The sequence below is a fragment of the Sciurus carolinensis genome, chromosome 1 (genome assembly GCF_902686445.1).
Source record: "Sciurus carolinensis chromosome 1, mSciCar1.2, whole genome shotgun sequence".
NCBI classification, from domain to species: domain Eukaryota; kingdom Metazoa; phylum Chordata; class Mammalia; order Rodentia; family Sciuridae; genus Sciurus; species Sciurus carolinensis.
In genome coordinates, this window is record NC_062213.1 from 134,013,143 (window position 1) to 134,038,612 (window position 25,470).

Here is a 25,470-nt window from a genome sequence, read left to right on the forward strand (position 1 = left end):
TATCCATGCTAAGCTAGGTTTTGACAATAATAAAAAGTAACTCCATATGAAAAATCTGTGGAAGAGAAAAGGAGGATACATTAAAGTCAGAGATTTGAGAAGTAATACAGTGCACAATAGGCAGACATCCTATTAATTTTAGTTCTATAAGAATGAAATAAAACTATTTTCTTTAATACTTGTGTTTTGTTTTTTTTTTCCAAAAAGTATTGGGTTGGGTATCTAGTACATAGACACTACTTATTAACTACCTCTTAATACATGGAGTGTTGGGTATTTCTTTTGCACTAGGGACATACTATGAAAAAATTACCAAAGCACTGAGAACACTGAACTGAGAAAGTTTCGGGACTTTAATAAAAGGAGGGTGAGGCTCCACTACTGAAAAGAGGCAAAACATGAACTTTCTGTTACTACAATAGTGAAAATTACTCAAAGCTTAGGAAATTCAAGAGCTGAGGAATGATGATAATTTTACAAAGATACACATGGCAGGGATCATATTTATTGGTGTTCAGTGGGCTTCTGTGGACAACACAGGCTTGGGAAATGTATCGGTTAAGATCCCAGCAGCAAGGGGCTAGGGATATAGCTCAGTTGGTAGAGTGCTTTTTTGCAAGCACAAGGCCTTGGGTTCAATCCCCAGCACCGCAAAAAAAAACAAACAACAAAAAAGATCCCAAGAGCAAGCAGATTGCATCTAAAAGAATTTAACTAAAGAGGGTTTAAAAATTGGCTACTTACAGAATGTAAGTTAAGGAACTAAAAAGAACAAAAATCAAAAGACTAGCAACAGTAGAAATCCATCACCACATTAGGGATAAGAGGCAATATTGCCAGAATCCACTGAGAATGACTGGATCTTGGAAAAGGGACTGTCCAGAGAAGGTGTAGCGATAGAACTACTACTGTGAAAAACAGCAAAGTGGAGATGAAGGAAGGGAAATAAATATCCTGATTGCCCTTTCTGTCTACTCTCTAATCTCCCAGTATCTTCCATTTTAAATCAGAGCCCAGTAAATTTCACAGCCACCCACCAGTCTATAGAAGTACAGAATAGGATGGGGTAGAAAGAAAACTAGAACCCACTAGGGACAAACAGAAAATAACTACCCAAGGAAACGGTAACATGTTTTCAGTTAAGGAGTCCAGTGAGGAAGACTCTTGAGTTGAAATGTATGTGAAACCTTGGAGTTTTCTGGGAGGATGAGAAATACAGAGAGCAGCATAGATAAAATGAAGAATATAAGGATGTGATCTCTGCTTGAAGTCAGCCTGTGATGTGGATAATTCTACTCCCTTTATAGTGCAAAAGACAAGTAAATAATTACAATAGAAACTATTAAGTGCTAATTGTGCATAGTCACTTAATGTGTCAATTCATATCTGCTAAAAAGTTCCACAGTCTCCCTTTTATTCCCAACTTATTATATACTTTTCTGCCTCCATGACTTTATACATATTGTTACTATTTCTAAGCTTTTATCTTATTCTTCAACCAAAACCAATGTTGTTACATAAGATTTTCCTGCTAGTCTTTTCCTCAACCAGTCCAAATTCTCTTTTCATGAAGACCAAATTAAACTTTCACCTCTAAAACAATGACAGTCTTGACAATCCAATTCACATCTTCCACCCATTTCTTAGTTTTTAGATGTAGCTATCTTATTATCCTTTTAGGTACTTGTGCTCTCAAATCTGAAAATTTGTGATTGTCATCAATTCTGGAAAATTTCAGCCATGATTGCTTCAGATAGTCTCTACTACTCTATCCTTCTGGAACTCCATTTCGGGTGTTAGTCATTCTATCCTTCATGTCTCTTAGGCTCTCCTTCAAAATTTTTATCTCTTTGTGTTGTACTCCAGGCAACTTCTTTAGCTCTGTCTTCCAGGCCAACTCTTCTGTTTAGCCTATCCTCTTAGTTTTCAATGTCCAATGTTACATTTCCTATTTTTACAAGTTCTGTTTGGTTATTCTTCCCCACTAGCATTAAAAATTTATCAACAATTGGTCAATCATGTTTTATTTCTAACCCGCCATTTCCTTTTTTTTTTCTTTTTTTTCTGGTGCTGGGGCCTCACACATACTAGGCAAGCACTCTGCCTCTGAGCTACTTACTCCCATATTATTTTGAAGCAAATTCCAGACATTTACAATTTTATTTGGTTCTTTTAAATCTCTGCCTACTCTTTTTGACTTTTTATTCTTCGCTTATGTTTTAAAATTCTTTTGAATATTTACTTTATATATTCTTTAAATATTTACTTTATAGTCTCTAAATAATAATTCCATTATGTTTCTGTTTATTCATTGGTGGGTTTACCCTCCTGTATTTTTATTTTTTAAATGTTTAAATTTTTTATTTTTTATTTTTTTAAATTATACATGACAATAGAGTATATTTTGACATATTTACAAAAACATGGAGTATACATTATTCTAATTAGGATTCCAGTCTTGTGGTTGTACATGATATGGAGATTCACTGAGGTATATTCAGAAATAAGCCAATCCCCCCCAAACCAAAGGTTGAATGTTATTTCTGATATGTGGATGCTAACACACAAGGTGGGGGGAGGAAGTAAAGAATAGAAGTTCAGTGAATTACACATTAGAATGAAACTACCCTTATGACTTCAAAAATTTTGGATGAAAGTTCATGTTGAATAGAATTCATCCCTAAGCTTCTAAAATACATTTTAATAGGTTTTAATTTGGCCTCAAACTATTTATTTATTTATTTATATTTGGTGCTAGGAACAGAACTCAGGTACGCTCAACTGCTGAGCCACATCCCCAGCCCCATTTTGTATTTTACTTAGAGACAGGGTCTTGCTAAGTTGCTTAGCACCTCACTTTTGCTGAGGCTAGCTTTGAATTCACGATTCCCCTGTCTCAGCCTTCTGTGCTGCTAGGATCACAAGCAAACATCACCGTGCCCAGCTCAAACTAATTTTTAAAAACCTCATCAGACCTTAGGTTTCTTTACAGAAGTATTACTTCTCATTATTTTCTATTTCTTACAGTGCTAAATGGAGGTCTTGAGTATTAAAGATCAGACAGGTGGAAAAAGCATTTTTAAGTGCTTATACTATATTTAAGAACAATTATTTTTTAATAACAGGTGAGGCATGGAAAATTAAATCAGATTCAGTTATGGAGAAGAGGGTGAGACTGAGTAAGGAAGAAGGGATTTTCATTAAACACATCTTGCCCCTCAGATTCTGATATGTGTGTTTATATCGGAATCTTTTTGGTAATTACTGTATCAATCAGCATGTCATGTCCTTCAGGTGTGTTGACATAAAAAAATGAGTTAAAGAAAAAGGCTAAGTTTCAAAAATTATTCTTGCATAAATTATTTCCATTCATTCCATCAATACTTAGTGAGTGTCTAAATTAAGTATCTTCTGTGATAGGGATACAAAGATAAGCAGCATATATTCCTCTTTGCAAGTGGTTCATAGTTTTATTGGGGAGATGAAAATGTAAATAAATACTGGCAATAAAATGATTTTTTTTTTTTTAAAGGGAAAATACAAGATGGAAGGCAGGAGGACAGGTGATCAGAGGGAAAAAAATGTTCAAAAGTTTAAGAAGTATACAGTACATTCTAGAGATAGGACACAGTTTCATGTAAGTAAGCCTAGAATATGGGAAATAAGGATAACTCTGGGAAATAATGATAAAAATAATGATAAAAAGGTAAAGCAATTCACGAAGTGCTTTGTATGACTAACAAAATAATATAATCTTTTAACTTGGAAGCTATAGGCAAGCTCTGAAGGGTGAAACATGGAGATCAGATCATCTCAAAGAAGTACAGTAGGGCCCTAGGATCATATTATCTTATGCCTACAAATGCAATAAATATTTGTAGAACAAATAGTTCAAATCTCAGCTCCACATCGCTTGGTAGTTTTAGAACTTTAGATAAGTTACTTTTACCTTTCTGGGCCTCAGTTTGCTTACCTGTAAAATAAGTACAATGATATGCTATCAATCATTTAGGGTGAATTAAAAGTTAATAGAAGCTCAGCACTAAGCTTTTATTATTTTTGTTGCTGTGATATGTGATTAAGAAAATACAGGCAGAAGGATGAGAAACAGAAACAAGTTATTGAGCTATGATGAAGAATACAGACTTTTGTTTTAGACAGATAGGCTTTGGTGTCAAGATACTTGTGATGATTTTCAGCTCTCCCACTTTCTAGCTGTGTGGCCTGATAAAAGTTAGAAGTCTTGGGACCTCAGTAATCCTAGAACAGCTAAAATAATTATACACATCTCATAAGATTATTGTGAGGATTAAATGAGAAACTATACCTACAGTGTCTTATTCAGAACCTATTACAGCAATAGAAGCTTCAGTGTAGTATGTGAACATGAATAACTTTTTCAAGAATCTTGTTTGTGAGAAGTCGGTCAGTAGAGCTAGGAGGAAGCAAAGAAAATTTAATGGAAGGAAGGCAAACATATGCAATAATAATCATAGATAAGAGGAAATGAGGTTAAAATATACAGGTGATCGCGGGTATAACTGATGGAACGAAGTTTCATGAGATTAGGAAGAATAGAAACAAGAAGGCAATTTAGATCACAGACTTTTAATAGGAATGAGATAGACTTCTTTTCTGAAATCAAGAACATGTAGAAATTTAGTGAATGGTAGGAGGAATATGAAGTCTAACAGGTTTAATCTAATCTATAAAACAGAAGTAAAGGAGTATGAGATGGGGTAGAACACTTGAAGAGATGGATGGAGAAAAGAAAAGTTACTGGTAAGAGTTGGATCTGAAATGTACAATTAATTTTTACAGTATGTCCTACTGAGGGTGAAAACTAAAATCCACAGTGTAAGTATTACTAACTCCAGCAGTATTTAGCATATCAAAGCAGAGAAGACAGATGGCAGGACTGACTGGCTGTTCTGGATTTCCACAGTATATATGGTGTCAAGGTTGAAGGATGTTGTGGGGGCATCAGCAATGAAACAGTTCAGAATAACACTGGCTTTAGGGTACATGGAGAAGAAAATAAAGTTTGGAAGGGGCTAATAACATGAAAAATATCTAGAAAATTAAGGAAATGGAAATGTATGATTAAATATTTAGCTTTATGATCATAAAAAAAGAGCCAGGAGTAATAAGAGCTATCATTTAATGCACAACCATCATGTACAGGTATTATTTTAGGTGTTTTATGCAATTATCTCATTTAGAAGAACAAGAGATTTGGTATGAAAGTTTAGAATACTGAATTAATATTTCAACGATTTATTATATATTTTATAAACAAAACTAGACAGGAGAAGTTTGAAGATTCCCAACATAATGAAATGATAAATATTTAAAGAGATGGAAATGCTAATTACCCTGATTTGATCATTATACACAGTATACACTGTATCAAATTATCATGATATTCCATAAATATGCATAATTAAAATAATTTTGGATGAAAACAACAGATTTAAGATGTATAGCAAAATTCATTGCTGAAAGATCCAGGAGTAAGGTACAATGGAGTTGAGTTTCAAGAAATTTGAAATAATCTTGTGTTGAATCAGTTGTGTGTTTTTAAATTCCTCATAACAATGGCAAATGTTAGAGCAAAGAAAAATCAAAGTCATCCTTAACGAATTTAGCACAGTACCTGGTGGTCAAGAAATGAGAAATTAAAAAAGGCCCAGGCACAGTGGTGCACACCTATAATCCCACCCACCTAGGAGGCTGAAGCAGGAGGATCACAAGTTTGAGGCTAGCTTTAGCAATTTAGAGAGACTCTGTCTTAAGTAAACAAATAAAATGAAATAATAAAATAAAAAGGAATGGGGATGCAGCTTAGGGGTAAATTGTCCCTGATTTAATCCCCAGAACAACAACAACAAGAAAAAAGAAACCCAAAAAACCAACTGATTTTATATACAGCTCATAATCCCCAAAGGAGTCACACAGTCTGAGGAGGATATGACATGTTAATGACATGCCACATAATAGCAGAATTTGGAAGCAGCAAAAGAAAGGTGAAAACTATATAGTTTCATTACAAGTTAAAACACCAGCATCTAAGATTATTTCAATCTCTCATGAGAGCTTAATTAACCTTTCTATCACAGAAGTGGGAGGGAATTCAAGGACAATGAGAAATTGCACAGTTTTTTTTTTTAAAAGCAGTACTGAGAACTGAACCCAGGAGGTTCTTTATTACTGAGCTACACCACAGCCCTTTTTAGACTTGGTCTCAATAAGTTGTCAAGGCTGGCCTCAAACTTGCAATCCTCCTGCTTCAGCCTACTGATTAGCTGGGATCATAAGTGTATTCCCAGCTATTATGTTTATAATATAAAATAATAAACACCAAATATTTTAAGAAAATAAAAGAGAAACTTGATATAATATAGAACTAGTAGTAGTTATTAAGAATTCTGGATTATACCCTAGGCTAGTTATTTAACCTTTAGGCCATAATTTTCTTAATTTGTATAATATGGAAGCCGAATTACATAAGCAATTAAAAAAGAAAAGTGGCAAAATCCAAATGACATCTTACACAGAATTCTAAAACAAAACAAAAAAGACTCCATGTTATCTCCTGAGACAATTCTATGAAACATTGGCGCTCCCAAGAATATATTTTGAATCTTTCTAGAAGAATTCTAGATCTAAGTCATTTCTAGAATTATCTTACAAGTTTAAAAATAACTATGATTTTTTTCATTCTTTGTTCATTCAATGGTGCTAGTGATGGAACTCAGGGTCTCATGTATGTTAGGCAAGTGCTCTTACCTTAGAACTTCACCTACAACCTCTATCTATTATCTACTGACAGGATCTCACTAGTAAGTTGTCTAGACTAGTCTTATATTCCTGAACTTGAGTGATCCTCCCAGAACCTCAGAATCCTATATAGCTAGGACTACAGGAATTGCCCAAGACTTATACATTTTTGTATCTTGAAGAGTATAGAACAGTACAGATAAAGTTACAGAATGTGACTAAAGACAAATGTGATATATCACATAAAATGTTGGAAATGAACAGGTCTATTTAAAATAACATTTTCTGTAAATATTTCTTTAAACATTTGCCTTAAGTACATATTCTATCAATATAAGGAAACAACATACGAGTAAAAAGCATATGTAAAAATAAATGTACTGAAGCTGGGTTTGTGGCTCAGTGGTAATGTGCTCACCTAGCACTTTTGAGGCCCTGGGTTCAATCCTCAGCACCACAGAAAAATAAATAAATAAAATAATGGCATTGTGTTAAAAAATGTACAATGTAAACACAAGCAACTACTGTAATAGGAAATGTGGTCTCTGCTAAGACATTTATAATCAAATTAGGGACCAGGAACAAGAATATGAAGAATCTATAGGGTCTAGTTGGCCTGAGAATTGGTTTTACTGAGCCATGCAACATCTTCAAAGTTTCAAAGGTAGAACAACTCCAAAGTGAGAAAAAAATGTCTAATGTCATAGAGCAGAAAAATAATTTTAGGTGAAGATCTTAAGTAATGAACAGCCAATAGTTATCACAGACTTTCTAGTGTTCTAAGTTTATAGTTTAGATAACTGTAAACTATTTTCTCGTTCCAGATTTTCCAGGCATTCATCATTTTTTGTATTTTCTCTCTGTGCTCTTATCTTTATATATCATTCAAATCTCCATAGAGAAAAGAGCATTCTATAGGATACTGAATGTCTAGTAGTTCAAAACTTATGAATATGTAACTATACTAAGACACAAGTTCTCTTTTTTAAGTATAAAACTCTAACAATAACCTTACTACAAGTAGTAAAAAACCCCAGATAGTCATTTTCATTTCTTTTCTTTCCTTTTTTTTTTTTTGGTATCAGCTATGGAACTAACTCAGGGGCACAGGGGCACTTTACCACTAAGATATATCCCCAGCCCTTCTATTTTGAGACAGAGTCTCACTAAGTTGCTAAAGCTGACCTCAAACTTGTAATCCTCTTGCTTCAGCCTCCCAAATTGCTGGGATTACAGGCATGCACCACAGTGTCTGGTTTTAACATGGATTTAATCCTCACATATCTCACTGAAATAGATGATATAAAAGATATGGAAACTAAAGCATTTTGTTAAGTACATACATTTAAGCGGCAGATATAATTTTGAACCAAGAAAAGCAGTAATAAAGGTCTGAGCTAGGATGCTTGCTTTGAAGATTTTACTGGAAAAACATCTCAATAAAAGATGGAGCTATAATGGCCAAAACATTTTCATAAATTACATCACCATTAGGCCTTGTAAATCTGCTTTCTGAATATTATATAATAAAAAGCTTGAATTTTTTTTGCATAAAGTTATGATTAAGTTTTAATATTTTCCTCCCATACTCAGAGAATGAATTTGAATCTAAACTCAAGTTATCACTGTAGATCTGTATGTACTGTGACAAGTTAATTTCTATTGGGTTCTACAGTCACAGAATGAACTCTACCTATTTATAGCATTCATGAAAGACACTGAGACACAGGAGAGAGAAATGACTTGAATGTAACTTGAGTGTTAAGAGCTCCTTTCTTTTTCTTTTCTTTCTTTCTTTTTTAATATGGGGGACTGAACCCAGGGGTGCTTAACCACAGGGTCACACCCCAGCCCTTTTCATTTTTTATTTTGAGACAAGGTCTCACTTAGGGCCTTGCCAAGTTGCTGAGGCTGGCTTTGAACCTGGGATACTTCTGCCTCAGCCTCTCAAGGTGTGTACCACTGTGACAGGCTCAGAGCTCCTTTCAAACCCAGCTCTGATGAGATAATGTCAGAAGAATCACTTCAGTGATTAGGCTGTGTGTTATTAAAACAACAATACGATTCAATATTAGATTTCACCTAGTTGTTGACTTTTCTAGTTTAATATAAACTATACATTTTCAAATAAATGCACAAATGAAAACTATGGTAGGAATCTGATATTTACCAGTATGTAAAAACAGACTTCTGTATAACTTGTCATATGAAAAATGTAAAAAAAAAAAAAAAAAAAAAAACTAAGTTCTTTTATTCTTATTAAGAATAAAACTTTCTAAAGTCTTCCAAAATAATAAAACTCTCAAAACATTAAGAATGAATTTTAAGTATAATGAAAATTCAAGTAAAAAATTTTCTCATCTTACCCTGTCTAGTTCCAGTGTAAACTTCTGGTCCCATGACTGATTGGAAATGGGTTTCCAGCTAGTTTGACCAACCACAGTATTATCTAGCTTCAAAACAGCACAGACATCATCTGTAATTGAAATTTATCAGCTTACTTAAAAACTTTAAACATAGTACCACTATTTGATAGCACTGAAAATCTTAAGATTCTTTGAAAATATGGTTTTTCATATTCAATACCATAGCTTTTGAATCTTAAATTGCTATATAAACACTCCCATTAGACTCTTTCAGATTATTGTGTTTGATAAAACATAAATGGTAACTGCTATCTAGCTTGTACATAAAATAATGCAAATAAAAGGACTAGTTGGTGACCTGTAGTTGTTTGCCACCATGGATTATCAACAATCCAGTTTTTCTTCATTTACACTTGTTTATATTTAGAGTTTGCAGCCTTAAACAACTCTTTATTCTCACATTTTTCTCAAAGCCTCTAAGCACAAGCAAGTACAGAGAAGTTCATTTTTTAAATATTTTTTAGTTGTTGATGAACCTTTATTTTTATTTCTTTATATGTGGTGCTGAGAATCAAACCCAGTGCCTCACACATGCTAGGCAAGTGCTCTACCACTGAGCCACATCCCAGCCCTTCAAGTTCACTTTTGTACTCAAAACTAAGTTAAATTGTCATGTGCTTTTCCATCCTAGTTATACACTTATGTATAGCTTATAACTATACTTCAGAGTGTCTCCAAAGTGCTTCCTAAATATTTTTTTTCATTTTATTCTCCTCAATTCTTGCCCTCTGACTCCCATCAAAGTTGACTTGTAGGTTGCTACCTCCAATACATAGGTTTGGTAGTTAGTTATGCAAATTTCAATATTAGGGGTGTGTGTGTGTGTGTGTATGTGTGTATGTGTACTGAATTCAGGGTCACTGGATCACTGGGCCATAACCCTAGCCCTATTTTGTATTTTATTTAGAAACAGGGTCTTACTGAGTTGCTTAGTGCCTTGCTTTTGCTGAGGCTATCTTTGAACTCACAATCCTCCTGCCTCAGCCTCCAGGCCACTGGGTTCAATGTTAGTTTTGAAGTATCACCAAACCATTAAAAGAATCATGGTATGATCCTATAAGAACAAGTCTCATTGTCTCTGTATATTTTTCAGCTGGGCATAAAGAGTGATTTTTCCAATATTTCATTCTTTCAAAAGAATTACTATTATTTGTCATTCATTCAGACATTTTCAGTAAAATAAAATCTGTTGCCCTTTTGATTCCTATTATTACAGGTTTTAATTTTTTTTTTTTTTTTTTTTGCGGTACCGGGGATCAAACTCAGGGCCTTGTACTTGCAAGGCAAGCACTCTACCAGCTGAGCTATCTCTCCAGCCCCCAGGTTTTAATATTTTTTATTAAATTATACAAATTATAATTTTCAAGTTTTTTGTTCCACTTGGACACTTTCCATTCTTTTCTGTCCCTAATGATAATTCCCTTGTCTAGTCCCTTTCATTTGTTAAATACTTAAAAAGTGTGGTTACTGAACTGGATAAGTCATCAGTTTTTAGGAGATTTCGACTACTTCCACTTTTACTTTTACTCGTTCTGCTCATGAAAGATGATCTGGTTTCACTTGGACTCCAACCAGGCAGTGCAACTGATGTTGCTTTCGATCGTCCAGGGACATTCTCCAGGATGTCTTGGCAGCCCATAAGACGAACTTCCAAAGTACCTGGTAGCATAAATAAAAATAAATATCAATTCTTAATATATAGAACTATGTTTCTGCTATGTATTCAGAAAGATAAAAAAATAAAATAAAAACAACCTGGTAAAATAGCAAAAACTCTTCTCCCACAGGACCTGTGAGGTTAACTATTCAATTTCCTGTTTTACTCAGAGAAATCACTGAAAACTTTAATAAAGACAACTGTAAAATATTTTACAGAAAAGAATAATACCTCCCAAAGCTGTCTGTGGGGATAAAATAAGTTACATAAGCCTCTTATGTATTTGAACACTCATTTCTATAATTACATGGAAAAATTTAGAATTATGTGGATAGAGAACGTTGAGAGGGGAACATAAAGTGAAATAATACATCTATTAAAATAGCATAAAAATGTATAAAGGAAGTCTGATAATGTGAATAACAGCTGTGTTTAGTAGTATTCAGCTAACAAAGAAAAGGACTTCACAGATTTTATACAAAAACAGTCACTGTTCTGTATGAGATGTAAAATTCAAATATTATCCATTCTGACAGGTTAGTCAGATAATTATGGGTTGTAATTAAGCATAAAATAATTGCTACTTTCTTAGGCAAATAAAATGCTAAAAGCGTGCAAAAGGAAAATGAGGAATTATGACTTAGGGATCTGGAGATGAAGTTTTGTCATGATTTGGGCTATACTATACTAGAATAAAAAATGTTGCTTTAAGGGTTAGAGAGTGGTAGAGTGATAGAATATAGTGGTAGTGTGGATGCTTAGTATGCCTGAGGCTCTGAGTTTAATCCCCAGAACCACACACACACACAGAAAAGTTGCTTTAGTAGTAACATTTTAAATGTTGCCCACAGAATAAAACTTCAGGAATATTTCCTAGTCAAGTTGTCCCATCAAATTTAAAAAACTAAAACTATGTTAATTTAAAGTTTTTGATTATTGAAAAGTAACCAAAGGACTTACATTTCTAACCAAGTAGTACTAACAAAGTCTCCCAATTAAAACAACTAAAAAGAAATCAGATGGTATATGAAAACAAGGGTTAAAGATACTGGACATCAGGCATTGAAGAACTATGATCCTTGAAAAATGGGAAACAAATGGGCAAGTCCTAAGATTGTTCCCACTTACTATCTTAAAAGTTTTCAAGACCCAGTGAAGGGAAGGTAACTCAGGTGGAGTCAAGTTGCAAAGACAAATCAAGAGTACAAGGACAGTAAAGCTGCTAGAGTTCACAGGTAAAGGAAAGATATTCCCAGGGAGAGAACTCCTGAGACCTTCAGAAGGTCTCCCCCATAATTTATTCCAAGTACTAATCAGTATTTGTTTATGAATAAAATGTGTGAGGAAAGGGAACCATCTGAAAAATCAGAAAGAGCAATACTCAGTGTACATAGGGAGGAAAGCATGTCCTCACCAACTAGGACTGAAAATCTCAATTCCTGGAACACTGGAGAATCTTGCCCCAGCAGAAATACCCTAAATGATGCTCTTGTTATACATAACAAATGTTAAAAAGCAATACTGAAAAGGTCAAATTATTTCCAAGTAACTCTGTCCTAGAACAAAGTTTAAAAATATTTACAGGAATTAAAAAGTATCTATCACTCAACAAGGTAAAATTCAAAATGTCTTCCATCTAATCAAAGATTAGCAGGTATATTTGTTTTCTATCACTGTTCCAATTACAACAAAGTTAGTAGCCTGATACAGATGTTAAAATTTGCAGACAAGAACATTAAAGTTATTATAACTATATTCCATCTGTTCAGAAGTTGAACAGACCACATGGAAGAAATAAAATAGACCCAAACTCAAATTTGTACTGGGAACTCAAGGACAATGATGTCTGAGATGTCTTTAAAAGTCCACTGAATAGAACTGGTGGTAGATTAAATATTTAGAACAAAAGATTGGTGAAGTTGAAGACACAGTAATAGAAATGACTAAAAGTGGAAGACTAGAAAGACTTGAGAAGGGAAAAAAAGAACAGAATATATGTTAATTATGATTTTACATCATGTAGCCTCATATATGTGTAATTGAAGTTCCTGATAAAGAGCAGGGAGAATAGGGGACAGAAAATATGTATGAAAAAAATGAATAGGTAAAAATTCTCCAAATGTGATGAAAACTATAACCTAAGAAGTTCAAGGAATACCAAACCAAAGAAACACAAGTGAACTACACCATAAGCCAATTTCTCAAAAGCAGTGATAAACAGAAAACACTAAAAGTAGCAAAAAAAAATGCCATGCCACATACAGAGGAATAATGATGATGATGATGATGATGATGATGATGATAATAATAATAATAATAATAATAATAAAATAGAAAGAAGAAGGAAGAGGCACATTTCTCACTGGAAATAATGAAAGTAAGACTAGGTACTTTAATAAATGTGTGTAGTTTATTGTATGTCAATTAAAAGTCAATAAAATTGCTCTCAAAACTGGATACTGGATACAATCATATAATTAAAAAGTCATAAAATTGTACATTTAAAATGGGTAAATTCTATGGAATGTAAGTATGCCTCAAAATACCTGTTAAAAGGTGGGGAAAGAGATAGAATTTTAGTCTTTTTCATGTTTTGCTATGCTGCGGAAATCTTATTTTACTATAAAGTGATAAGACAAACTAAGCATAGTGGTTGTAATTTTTATTTTAGTTCAAAAGAAATAACTTTGTTGTATTTGTTTTTTATTTGCCTTTTTTTGGTTAAACTGGCAAAGTTTGCTCATTTCCACTGTAAATGCTTAGCTGTAAAAAGTCATCCTGGGGAAACTGAAAACATCTGGCTACTACTTCAAACCCTGGTAGCTTATTAAATATTTTAGTAATTTCAATATATCAGAACATGACAATGCTCACCACCTGCTTTCATTTAGAACAAAACAAATCTGGAGGGAGTTAAGATCTTTATTAAACATCTAGAAGTTTCTTTATTTTATGAGGTGACATAATTGCAATTGCATGTAACCACATTAGAAATAGCTTAAAATTACATTCTTTACCTTCATAACCCAAAATGTGAAATTTTTAAAACAAGCAAATGTAAGAAATGCTTATATTCATAAGTAGCAGTTATAAATTACAATAGAATAAGTAAATGTATTTTTATTTCTTTTCACTGGAAAAACTAATAGCCATTTTACTATTTCAGTATACATGTCGGTACAACTGAGTTAACATTTTTTGATTGTGAAGGTATTTCCTCTTATCAAAACTAGTAAATTAAAAAAAAAAAATAGTAAATTCTGCTAGGCCTGGTGGTGTGCACACCTGTAATCCCTGCTGCTCAGGAGGCTGAGGCAGGAGGATCTCAAGTTCAAAGACAGCCTCAGCAAAAGATAGGCACTAAGTAACTCAGTGAGAGTCTAAAATACAAAATAGGGATAGGGATGTGGCTCAGTGGTGGAGTGCTCCTGAGTTCAACCTCCAACACTCCCCTCTCCCCCAAAAAACCTAGTAAATTCTCACAATATAGAGCAAAAAAACTCAATTATACCTTATATCAAAGTAACAACAAATTTGTGAATTTCAATGTTATAATCATATAACCACTAAAAAAACTAGAGTTAAATGAGACAAACCACAAATAGAAAGCAGTAAAAAAATTCAGAACAGAAAATGCTCTCTATTTATCCATGTTTATCTTTTATCATGTCTAATCCTTTATAAATGCTATTTCTCCTCTTGGTTATTCTACATTCAGTTAATGATCCAGTAGGTGCTTAAGGAACTTAAACATTTTTTAAACCAAACTGCCTTAAAAATTACAAGGTATTTTTTAGAATGGTGAATTATATCATTTTAAATAGAGTTTAGTAACGGAATAAATGATAGAAGAAAGAACTGAAAGGAGGTTATATAACTGAAGAATAGACTAGAGTAGAAAAGGGAAAAAAATTCCAATCATATTAGCCAAGACTATATGGCTTTATTACTTTTATAGAAATATCATTAATTTCCAAATAATCATACTTTAAATCATACTTTAATAAATAAATCATTCAGAATCATCAAGAATCATCCAGAAGTTCTTGAGTATCAACAATGTGTTCAGCACAAAGCCAAAAGATGAAACTTAGACAAGAACTATAGTCTCTGCCTAATTACTGAATACTATTTAACAAATACTCATTGCATGTATAAAACACCCTGTGCTAGTGGCTAGGATTATATGTAAGTCAATGACGAGGTCTTTGTTCTTTATGGGTCTGTACTGCAGTTTTGATTTTAAAAAATATGAACAGTAAGAAGATGGATAATAAGGCAAAGACATTTAAAAAGAGAAGACTGTAACGTATGATTACACAAATGGTATGCCTTGACTCCATGTACAAATAGAGAAACAACATGTATCCCATTTGTATACAATAATGATAAAAAAATAAATAAATAAAAAGAGAAGACTCTGCATAAACTAATTTAAGTAATGGTAGGAGTTGTATAAAATACAAAACAACTAGAAAGATAAACCGGTATTTTAATAGAGCTTCCCAACCTTTTTCAGTAACAGTGCTGTAATGTTTACAATCATTTTTCACTGCACCTAGGACACATATATCTAAGAGCTATGTTTATTAAATAACAATTGTGTTTACTGACATAGGATATCACAGAATTTTAAGATACTTGAAAAATAATACACATAACTTAAAAGAAAGAAGTTATTTATTTTTTTTAAACCAGGGATTGAACTCAAGGGCACTTAACCACTGAGTCACATCCCCAGTCCTTTTTTCTATTTTATTTAGAGACAGGGTCTTACTGAGTTACTCAGCACCTCTCTAAGTTGCTGAGGCTGACATTGAACTCACAATCCTCCTGCCTCAGACTCCCGAGTAGCTGGGATTAAAGGCGTGTGCCATGGCACCTGGCTATAGAAAGAAGTATTTTTATTTTATTCTCAAGTAAGCAAGATTAAATCCTAATGGGATATGAGCACTCTACAACTTCTCAAACTTTTCAATCAGTTTGAAAATTGCCACTTTGATTTCCATAATTTTCACATGCATTTAAAAAAAAATCCACAGCAACCAAGGAAAATCCAGCTTCACAAATATATGACCATCACTGAGCCTAATATTCAAACAGCACCTTGAGTTAATAGTCTGAATGGTGACTATATTGGAGTAATGCTCTTTTTCTTTAAAAAATTAAACATTCAATTGTACCCATGAACTCATCTTGGCATCCCAAGGTGACATAGATTTAGAAACTCAATTTACGAATTTCAGGTTTAGACTGATTCTAATTAGTGGCAACAGCAAAGTTTAACTAGAAATTTTTCCTTTAAGCTTTAAAGTTTGCCATAATACAAAACTGATTAATTTTATTCATAGTAAATAGAATATGATAGTATGCTAGGCAATATTAAAAATTTTCAGAACTTTAAAATATTAAATGATGCTATTTTTAAGAAAAAACACTCACTGACATCAACATTAATAAAAACATTTTAGGATTCTAGAAAGTCTGTGTAACAAAAATATGCTATATTTATCTGGGCCACAAATGCAATTGTAGGTGATAGAGAAAATGATGGAGAGCTGGAAAGTCCAAGACAGCCTCCTAACAGAAATACAGGGGAAAAAAATGTTAGAATAAACTTTTATCAGAATTCTGGAAACTAGCTAACGGTTGAAGTAAATGTTTAAGTCATAATCAAAAAAGGCAAGGCGGAGTTTCAAGATGGGGGACTAGAGGGCGGCTGCATTTCATGTTGCTCCAGGACGCAGGATTCAAAAGAGGAGATAGTGAGAGACTTGGGACCAACTCAAAGCCGCCGGGTGAGTCTCTCCCGTTGGGGAGGCATCCCAGATGGGGCGGTAGCCCCGGAACACAGGGAACTTTGTGAAGTAGAGTTGCTTGGCAAGACGCCCCTCCCCCCGCTGGAGCAGTGAACACGTACAACTGGGATCATCGTATAGGAGGGGGCTCAGCACAGCGCTTGGACTCGGAGCAACCACTGGGGCTCCGGGCAGCTGCCTAAGGAGGAGCAGCGTGGCGAGCTGTTTAGACTCAGAGCGACCGCTTCTGAACACCGGAGGAAGAGGAGAAGCACGGCAGGTCACTTGGTCTAGGAGTGACTGCATCAGAGCCACAGGCAGTTGCCAGAGGAGGAGGTGAGTGGTGAATGGTTTGGACTCAAAGCGACCACTCCTGAACACCGGTGGCCTGCCTGGAGGAGGAGTGCGGTGGGTCCCCCTTGGTCTCCGAGCGACCGCTCCTGAAAACCCGGGAGGCTACCCCGAGGAGGAGGAACAGGGCGGGTTACTTGGACTCAGAGTGAATGCCTAGGGCTACAGGCGGTTGGCGGGAGGAGGAGACACGAAGTGAGTTGTTTGGACTCCTAGTGACTGCGTCAGAAACCAGGCGGCTGTCTGGAGGAGGAGGTGTGTGGTGGGTCTCTGGGTCTCGGAGCTATTGTACGGGACTCCAGGTGGCGGCTCAGAGGAGGGGCCGCATAGCCAGGCGATTAGGTGCAGAGCAGGATCCCAGGACCTAGACGGCTTCTTGGTGGAAGAGTCGCACCGAGACACGCCTAGGGGCGGAGCGAAGTTTCCAGGGCTGTGGGCAGATTCTCTGAGGAGAGGCAGCCCAAGGAGACTCGTCTGTGAAGGGTGAGGCTCCCAGGCCCAGGAGGTAGGTCTGGGCCCCTGGGAACGTTGCAGAGGAAGACAGCCCAGCCCAGGCGGTAGTTGTAGATTGAGGGGAACCTCTAGGAGGGGAACTGACCAGCGAGACCTCCCCACTGGGTGAGTCTTCCCCGCCAGGGGAGGTTTTCCCACAAGGTTGGTAAAACCAGAGACACAGGAACAAACAGGCCATGCCTCAGCCCGCATCCTAGTTCCCCGTTGGATAACCATTGGTCAACAAGTGGAGGCACCTCTGCCCACTATCAGGGAATATACCCCACCTGAGGGTCACCAACCCTAGAGAGGCAACTTCCTTGTGGAGCAACGCATTATCAACTTCCTCCAAGACTGCAGGCTACTGAAGGATAAGAGGGGATATACTAGCTATCTTCAGGGACATTATAAGTTGATAGAGGAAATCTGCAATATCTTAATGACCCACTGATTCCTGAACAATATGAGAAAACAAGGGAAGAATATGCCCCAAACAAATCTAGATGCTACATCAATAAAATCCAACAACAGCATGGCAGAAGAAATGACAGAAAGGGAGTTCAGAATGTACATAATTAAAATGATCAGGGAAGCAAAGGATGAGATGAAAGAGCAAATGCAGGCATTGAATGATGAGATGAAAGAGCAAATGCAGGCATTGAAAGATCGCACCAATCGACAGTTAACAGAGCAAATTCAGGAAGCAAAAGATCATTTCAATAAAGAGTTAAAGATATTGAAAAAAAACCAAACAGAAATCCTTGAAATGAAGGAAACAATAAACCAAATTAAGAACTCCATAAAAGCACAACCAATTGGATAGAACACCTGGAAGACAGAACCTCAGATATTGAAGACAAAATATTTAATCTTGAAAACAAAGTTGAACAAACAGAGAAGATGGTAAGAAATCATGAACAGAATCTCCAAGAACTATGGGATATCATGAAAAGGCCAAATTTGAGAATTATTGGGATTGAGGAAGGCTTAGAGAAACAAACCAAAGGAATGAACAATCTATTCAATGAAATAATATCAGAAAATTTCCGAAATCTGAAGAATGAAATGGAAAATCAAGTTCAAGAGGCTTGTAGGACTCCAAATACACAAAATTACAACAGACCCACACCAAGGCACATTATAATGAAAATACCGAACATACAAAATAAAGACAGAATTTTAAAGGCTGTGAGAGAAAAGAACCAAATTACATTCAGGGGGAAACCAATACGGATATCAGCAGATTTTTCAATCCAGACCCTAAAAGTTAGAAGGGCCTGGAACAACATTTTTCAAGCTCTGAAAGAAAATGGATGCCAACCAAAAATCTTATACCCAGCAAAACTTACCTTCAAATTTGATGATGAAATAAAAACATTCCATGATAAACAAAAGCTAAAAGAATTTACAAAAAGAAAGCCAGCATTACAGAACATTCTCAGCTAAATATTCCATGAGGAAGAGATAAAAAACAAAGAAGCAAATCAGCAAAGGGAGGAATTATCCTAAGGGAACTGTCAAATAAGGGAGGAAACAAGTTGTGTCAAAAAAATAAATAAATAAAATTTTAAAAATGAACCAAATGACCGGGAATACAAATCATATCTCAATAATAACCCTGAATGTTAATGGCCTGAACTCATCAATCAAAAGACATAGACTGGCAGATTGGATCAAAAAGAAAGATCCAACAATATGTTGCCTGCAAGAGACTCACCTCATAGAAAGAGATACCCATAGACTAAAGGTGAAAGGATGGGGAAAAACATACCATGCACATGGACTCAGCAAAAAAGCTGGAGTATCCATCCTCATTTCAGATAATGTGGACTTCAAGCCAATGTCAGTCAGAAGGGATAAAGAAGGACATTTCATACTACTTAAGGGAAGCATATCAGCAAGATATAACAATCATAAACATCTATGCCCCAAACAGTGGCTCATCCATGTATGTCAAACAAATCCTTCTCAATTTTAGAAACCAAATAGACCATAACACAAAAATCCTAGGTGATTTTAACTCGCCTCTCTCACCACTGGACAGATCTTCCAAACAAAAATTGAACAAAGAAACCATAGATCTCAATAACACAATCAATAATTTAGACTTAACAGACATTTATAGAATATACCATCCAACCAAGAGCGAATACACTTTCTTCTCAACAGCACATGGATCCTTCTCTAAAATAGACCATATGTTATGCCACAAAGCTAATGTTAGCAAATACAAGAAGATAGAGACACTACCTTGTATTCTATCAGATCATAATGGATTGAAGTTAGAAATAAATGAAAGAGTAAAAAACAGAAACTTCTCCAACACCTGGAGATTAAACAACATGCTATTATATGATGAATGGATAACAGAAGATATTAGGAAGGAAATTAAAAAATTCTTAGAGGTAAATGAGAACAAAGAAACATCATATCAAAATCTCTGGGACACTATGAAAGCAGTACTTAGAGGAAAATTTATTTCATGGAGCGCATTTAATAAAAGAAGTAAAACTCAACAAATAAACGACCTAACACTACAGCTCAAAGCCCTAGAAAAAGAAGAACAGACCAACACCAAAAGTAGTAGAAGACAGGAAATAGTTAAACTCAGAGCTGAAATCAACGAAATTGAAACAAAAGAAACAATACAAAAAATTGACAAAATAAATACCTGGTTCTTCGAAAAAATAAAATTGATAAACCTTTAGCCACACTAACAAAGAGAAGATGAGAGAAAACCCAAATCACTAAAATTTGGAATGAACAAGGAAATATCACAACAGACACGACTGAAATACAAAACATAATTAGAAGCTATTTTGAAAATCTATACTCCAACAAAATAGATAATTTCGAAGACATCAACAGGTTTCTAGAGACATATAAATTGCCTAAACTGAACAAGGAGGACATACACAATTTAAATAGAGCAATTTCAAGTAATGAAATAGATGAAGTCATCAAAACCCTACCAACAAAGAAAAGTCCAGGACCAGATGGGTTTTCAGCCGAGTTCTACAAAACCTTTAAAGAAGAGCTCATTCCAATACTTCTCAAAGTATTCCAGAAAATAGAAGAGGAGGGAACCCTCCCAAACTCATTCTATGAAGCCAATATCACCCTGATTCCTAAACCAGACAGAGACACATCGAGGAAAGAAAATTTCAGACCAATATCCTTAATGAACATCGACGCAAAAATTCTCAACAAAATTTTAGCAAATGGCATACAAAAACATATTAAAAAGATAGTGCACCATGATCAAGTGGGCTTCATCCCAGGGATACAAGGTTGGTTCAACATCAGGAAATCAATAAATGTCATTCACCATATCAACAGACTTAAAGTTAAGAATCACATGATTATTTCAATAGATGCAGAAAAAGCATTTGATAAAATACAGCACCCCTTCATGCTCAAAACACTAGAAAAAATAGGGATAGTGGGAACATTCCTTAACATTGTAAAGGCCATCTATGCTAAGCCCATGGCTAATATCATTCTAAATGGTGAAAAACTGAAAGCATTCCCCCTTAAAACTGGAACAAGGCTGGGATGCCCTCTTTCACCACTTCTTTTCAATATCGTCCTTGAAACTCTAGCCAGAGCAATTAGACAGACCAAAGAAATTAAAGGGATACGAATAGGAAAAGAAGAACTCAAACTAGCCCTGTTTGCTGATGATATGATTATATACTTAGAGGAACCAGGAAATTCCACCAGAAAACTTTTAGATCTCATAAGTGAATTCAGGAAAGTCGCGGGATATAAGATCAATGCACATAAACCTAAGGCATTTTTATACATAAGTGATGAATCTTCAGAAAGAGAAATTAGGAAAACTACCCCATTCACAATAGCATCGAAAAAAATAAAATACTTAGGAATCAATCTCACAAAAGAGGTGAAAGACCTCTACAGTGAGAACTACAGAACACTAAAGAAAGAAATTAAAGAAAACCTCAGAAGATGGAAAGATCTCCCATGTTCTTGGATAGGAAGAATTAATATTGTCAAAATGGCCATACTACCAAAAGTGCTATACAGATTCAATGCAATTCCAATTAAAATCCCAATGATGTATCTTACAGAAATAGAACAAGAAATTATGACATTCATCTGGAAGAATAAAAAACCCAGAATAGCTAAAGCAATCCTTGGCAGAAAGCTTGAAGCAGGGGGTATCGCAATACCAGATCTTCAACTCTACTACAAAGCAATAGTAACAAAAACGGCATGGTATTGGTACCAAAATAGAAAGGTGGATCAATGGTACAGAATAGAGGACACGGACACAAAACCAAATAAATACAATTTTCTCATACTAGACAAAGGGGCCAAAAATATGCAATGGAGAAAAGATAGCCTTTTCAACAAATGGTGCTGGGAGAATTGGAAATCCATATACAACAGAATGAAACTAAACCCATATCTCTCACCATGCACGAAACTAAACTCAAAATGGATTAAGGACCTCGGAATCAGACCAGAGACCTTGCATCTTATAGAAGAAAAAGTAGGTCCAGAGCTTCAACATGTCAGCTTAGGACCAGAATTCCTCAACAGGACTCCCATAGCACAAGAAATAAAAGCAAGAATCAATAACTGGGATAGATTCAAACTAAAAAGTTTTCTCCCAGCAAAGGAAACTATCAGCAATGCAAAGAAAGAGCCTACAGAGTGGGAGAAAATCTTTGCCAATCACACTTCAGATAGAGCACTAATCTCCAGAATCTATATAGAACTCAAAAAACTCTACACCAAGAATGCAAATAATGCAATCGACAAATGGGCTAAGGAAATGAATAGACACTTCACAGAAGAAGATCTACAAGCAATCAACAAACATATGGAAAAATGTTCAACATCTCTAGTAATAAGAGAAATGCAAATCAAAACCACCCTAAGTTTCCATCTCACCCCAATTAGAATGGCGATTATCAAGAATACAAGCAACAACAGGTGTTGGCGAGGATGTGGGGAGAAAGGTACACTCATACATTGCTGGTGGGGCTGCAAATTAGTGCAGCCACTCTGGAAAGCAGTGTGGAGGTTCCTTAGAAAACTTGGAATGGAACCACCATTTGACCCAGCTATCCCACTTCTTGGCCTATACCCAAAGGACTTAAAATCAGCATATTACAGAGATACAGCCACATCAATGTTCATAGCTGCTCAGTTCACAATAGCCAGATTGTGGAACCAACCTAGATGTCCTTCAATTGATGAATGGATAAAGAAACTGTGGTATATATATACAATGGAATATTACTCAGCCATAAAGAATGATAAAATTATGGCATTTGCAGGCAAATGGATGAAATTGGAGAATATCATGCTAAGTGAGATAAGCCAATCTCAAAAAAACAAAGGACGAATGATATCGCTAATAAGTGGATGATGACACATAATGGGGGGTGGGAGGGGTTAGTGTTAGGGTTAGAGTGGGGTTAGGGAGGGAGAGGAGGGGTGGGAGGGGTGGAGGGGAAGGGGAAAAATAACGGAATGAATCAAACAGCACTGCCCTGTGTGGATTTATGATTGCACAAATGGTATGCCTTTGCGCCATGTGCAGAGAAACAACATGTATCCCATTTGTTTACAATAAAAAAAAAAAAAAGAAAAGAAAAAAAAAAAAAAAGGCAAGGCAATGGTAAGAGCTTTATGGGGGTTTAATTTACCCTTTTCTGCACTCCTCCTTCCCTCTTAATGTTAAGTTCAGTGGCAGGCTTAAAGATGACAGCCTATGTTCCTGGTGTAGGCTCCTGGTGCTGGAGTAGAGAGAGAGGCTCTCATTCTCAAAGAAACGTAATTGTCTGCTTTGACATGTATGTGGGATCCCTAAAGGACTTATATCAAAGATTTATCTTTATTGCACCCAACTAGAAAATCTGTAAGGGCAGAGAATCAGCTAATTAGAGGGCATATGTCAAAAACATTTAAGAAATCAGGGCACAGGATCTCAGTTGGGGCAAACAACAGATAAGCCAAAACGCCAAGAAAGTGAAAAGCTTTGGGGAATAAGGGTTTGTAATGTTTCCACATATTACTCTGTATACATACACACAAACAAACACACACACACACACACACACATACACACACACACACAGCCAAAAGAGAAATCCTGGAACCAAAAAATATGATAAAATGAGAAAAGTGACTAGAGCAATCTAATGGATTTGAGCAAGTAGAAGGAAAATTCAGTATACTTGGTGATAGTTCAACTGAAATCAACCCAGTCTTTAGGAGCAGAAACAAAAAAGAATGCAGAAAAAGGCAGAACCTAAATGAAATGTGTGATACCAAATAGCACACAAACATAAATAATGGAAGTTCCAAAGGAAAATAAAGCGGAAAGAATAATATTTGAAGAAATAATGGCTTAAAATTTCCCAAATTTGTTGAAAGACATGAACCTGCACATCAAGAAACTCAAAAGACTCTAAAAAGGATACACTATTAGAATGTGTCATTACACTTAGAATGTGTCACTCTAAGACACATTACAATCAAAAAGTGAAGAGACAAAGATAAGGAGAGAATCTTGTAACTCATCACTCACAAGGAATCTTCATTAATTAACAACTAATTTCGCATTAGAAACCATAAATGTCAGGAGGGAGTAGAATGACACTTTTAAAGTGGTGAAAGGAAAAAAACTGTCAACCAGGAATCCAGGTTATAGTAAACCCATCACTCACAAATAAAGGAAAAAATTAAAGATTCCCAGATTAACAAAAACTAAAATAGCTCATCAATAAGAGAACTGCTCAGAAGAAATGTAACTGAAATCATTCAAATTAAAATAAAATAAAACACTAAATAGCTTGAAATCAAAGAAAAAAATAACAGATTAACTATACAGGAAAATATAAAATCAATTACTACTATGTTGGTTTATGATTTAAATGACAAAGCAAAAAATTATAACCCATGTAAATGAACACATAGGTACAGACATAATTTGTGACAATAGCAATGCAAAGAGGGTGAAGGTGCACCTATAAAAGAACAGTTTTGTAGGCTACTGAGTTACCAGGGTTAACAACTAAGAAAAAAATAAAACCATACATAGGTGTTTACAGTAGCTTAACTTATAACTGCCAAAACTTGGAAGCAACTAAGATGTCCTTCCATAAGTGAATGGATAAATAAACTTGTACACTGAGTTTGTGAAATGATTGTTTAAAAAAAAAAAAAACTGTCAAGACATGAAAAGAAACTTAAAAAGTATTACCAAGCAAAAGAAACCATCTTGAAAAGACTACATATTGTATGAATCCAACTATATGACATTCAGGGGAAAAAAAAACCTAAATAGTAAAGATTCATGGTTGCCAACGCTGGAAGGTTGGGGAAAGGAGGTATGAACAGGCAGACACAGAATTTTTAGGGCAGTGAAACTATTCTGTATGATACTATAATGGTAGATATATGTCATAGTACATTTGTCATAACCCATAGAATGCAAAACACCACAAGTGAATGCTAATGGAAGCGGTGGCCTTTGGGTGATAATGATATGTCAATATAGATTCACCAAATATAAAAAATGTGTCAATCTGGTAAAAGATGTTGATGGTAAGGGAGGCTGTGCACATGTAGAAATGGGGTTTATGAAGAATTTCTATAGTTTCTGTTTAATTTTTCTGTGAACCTAAAACTATTCTAAGAAACCAAATTTATTAAATATAAAAGGAAACAAAGAAAGTAGACTAGAAAAATTCAAACAAAAAAAGGCAGTATCATAAGAATTCAGAAAACAAAAAGATTAACTTTTGTAGGAAACAAACAGCAAAATGGCAGAAGTAAGCCCTTTTGTTGTACAAAAAACAATTTGGCTGGTTTTTGTCCCTTGTTTGTGGAAAGAAGTCTCTAAATCGTGGAACAGCCCCAGAAATAGGAATGTCTGTCCTCTCTGTGGTGGAACCCTTACACCACACCTGAGTTTATGCTAATAAAG

At 35.2% G+C, this 25,470-nt stretch overlaps 1 protein-coding gene across 1 annotated transcript in view; it reads right to left on the bottom strand.

The window, feature by feature from the left end:
- Pkn2 (protein kinase N2) overlaps positions 1-25,470 on the bottom strand; it is a 132,190-nt gene that overhangs the window by 31,427 nt on the left and 75,293 nt on the right. The window contains 2 exon segments of the mRNA XM_047541369.1: positions 9,147-9,256; positions 10,680-10,865. Of these exon segments, the coding sequence (XP_047397325.1) occupies positions 9,147-9,256; positions 10,680-10,865 (296 nt within the window).